The following is a 2,434-nucleotide window of genomic DNA, read 5'->3' on the forward strand; positions in this document are numbered from 1 at the left end:
GGTGGCGGCTCAGCGAGCGTCCCCCTCCCCGGTCGTAGAGGCCATGACGCTGTCGATCCAGGCCGCATACGGGGCGATGCGGGTGTAGATGGCGGGTTTCTTGTAGTTGCCACAGATGCGGGAACCGGCTGGGGCCCACCCCCTCGCCCCCCCTGCAGACCAGGGGGCCGCCGGAGTCTCCCTGCAGGACCAAGGCTTATCAGCACTGCTGAGGGTTTGCTGCCCCATCTCCCACCTCGACCCTGGAGCTGGGGGTCCCTGCCTGACCCAAAGGTCTGCGGGGGCAGAGCTTCAGCCCCTGGGTGCTCTCAGCCGTGGGGTTCACCGGCAGGAGCTGTGGGTTGGGGTCAGTCCTGTCCTCCCTCGGCAGCCCTTGCTCCTCCCCTTGCTCTGCTGACAGCCCAGATCCCCGGCTTTGCCAGGACGTGGTGGGGCAGGCGGGGGGGCTTTCAGCGTGGCCCCTGGCGTCCTGGCAGACCCATCAGTGGGTACCCTTGGGGTGCATTGGGTCATGCCCGTGGCCTCATCCTTGTCTCTAGGCTCACGAGAGCTGCTGTGCAGCGGCCAGCACAGGGCAAGGAGCCCCCATCACCCTGGGGGCACAGCCCCATCCTGCCCTGCAGCCCCACACTCCCGCCTCTTCCAGGCTGCAGGTATCCTCCCCCCACCCACCCCACTCCCAGACCCCCGAGGGGGTCAGCAGCCCCAGCCCGTGGGTGTGGCTGTGGTTCCATGTCTGGGAAAGGAGGGGGCGGGAGGCCAGGGCGAGTGGTACCTTGCAGGTGTCCTTCCTGCGGGAGTCGGTGCACATCATCTTCTCGGTGATGGTGTGGTCGTGGCGGGTGCGGTGGTTGCAGACGTCGCGGCTGATCACTGGCCGCTCCACCTGGTAGAGCTTGTCCGGCTGGCGGCCGCTGTGGCTGATGGTTCCCCAGCCCGCCACCTCGCACACCGTGTCAGCCTCCACGTCCCTGTCCTCCCGCTGGAACGGCAGCACCTGCACGTGCGTGTTCAGCTCCGCTTTCTCCTCCAGCTGCCACAAAGCAAGAGGGGACCCAGGTCAGCAGGGGCTGGCTACAGCCGGGGACCCAGCGAGGCAGGGCGAGCCCAGCCCCGATGCCGGGACTGCCCCAGCCTCGGCCGTGCTCAGGGCTTTGCCTTCCGCCCTCAGCCCCTGGGACGCAGCCGGAGACCCGAGTTGCAGCCACGAGGACCATGGGGAAGACGGAGGCATTCGGATGCAGCCCGAAGGTCTTTGGTGGGGGAAGCAGGGACAGTCCCATGGGATGGGGAAGGAGGGACAGGGGGGACCGAGCAGCCTCAGCCTGGCCTCGAGGGTTTCCTCCCGCCGCAGTCAGTGGCCCCGCGGGGTCCCAAGGGGCAGAGGGATTTGCAGGAGCAGGGCAGTGCCTGGCGGGTGGTGGGGAGGAGGGTCCCAGCCGGGGTCCTGGCGGCCCCAAGCCCACCTGGAGGAGGAGGAGGTCGTCCTTGTTGTTGTGGATGTTGCTGCCGGGGTGGGGGATCTGGGTGCGCACCCGGTATAGGCGTTTGTGGGGCTCCGGCTCTGTGAGCGAGTGGGCGCCCAGGAGGACCTGGAAGACTCTGCCGTCCCTGGAAGAGAGGTGGGGCGTGGGGGCTCTGCCTACTCTTCAGGGCACGTGGAGCTGGGGATATTGCTACGCCTGACCATGGAAACGGGGTGCCAGAGAGCCCCCCCACGGGGTGCCAGGAGGTCCTGGGGGTCCTGCAGCCTCTGCCTGCAGGCAGGAGCAGAGCCCTGGTGCTCCGATGCTGGGGCTGGGGCTATGGAGCAGGCCTGTGTTGAACACACACACACACACACACCACACACCACACACACACCCCCTCCCCCCCGCCCCCGGCACTCACGTCTCCTCGGTGCTCGGTGCAGCGCTCAGCACCCACTGCTCGGCGATGAGGAAGCCCCCACAGACGTGCTGCCCATCCAGCTGCAGCGAGGCCATGTATGGCCTCAGGTGGGGCGTGGCCTCGTAGCCCCCCAGGATCCGTCCACGGGGCTGCCCTGTTGCAGGTGGGAGAGAGGCCGGGTTAGCTGGGCATTGCCCCAGCCCACCCAGCAGGGCAGGGGGCAGGGTCACCCTGGCAGTCCCCTCCGGGGGTCCCTGGGCCCCTCCCTGTGGGCCGCGGAAGCGCCTGGCTGCAGACGGAGGCAGGAATCGGGGGAGCTGGGCGGGAACCCCCTGTGCTGGGGATGTTGCTGCCCCAGTCTGTCCCTGTCCCGGGGTGCAGGGGGGGATATACTCACCATTCACCACGGTCCCCAGCAGCAGTAGCAGAGCGAGGCTGAGGACCGGAGCAGGACTCGGCCCCATGGCTGCAGTGGAGCCTGGCGGTGCCTCTGCCCTGGCCGTGGGGTCCGTGGGTTCTGTGGGGCGGATGCTGCTTGGCCGGG

General features: G+C 68.7%; 1 protein-coding gene across 1 annotated transcript; it reads right to left on the minus strand.

Moving 5' to 3' along the window:
* Positions 1 to 6: 6 nt before the first annotated feature.
* Positions 7 to 2,422, minus strand: CFD (complement factor D). The gene is given in 6 exon segments (XM_009279793.2): positions 7 to 148; positions 150 to 181; positions 776 to 1,033; positions 1,467 to 1,611; positions 1,891 to 2,044; positions 2,288 to 2,422. Coding segments are annotated over 6 exon segments (795 nt in total). The 5' UTR covers positions 2,355 to 2,422; the 3' UTR covers positions 7 to 9.
* Positions 2,423 to 2,434: the final 12 nt, after the last annotated feature.

Source organism: Aptenodytes forsteri, unplaced genomic scaffold, assembly GCF_000699145.1.
Source record: "Aptenodytes forsteri isolate BGI_AS27 unplaced genomic scaffold, ASM69914v1 Scaffold147, whole genome shotgun sequence".
In the NCBI taxonomy this organism is placed as follows: domain Eukaryota; kingdom Metazoa; phylum Chordata; class Aves; order Sphenisciformes; family Spheniscidae; genus Aptenodytes; species Aptenodytes forsteri.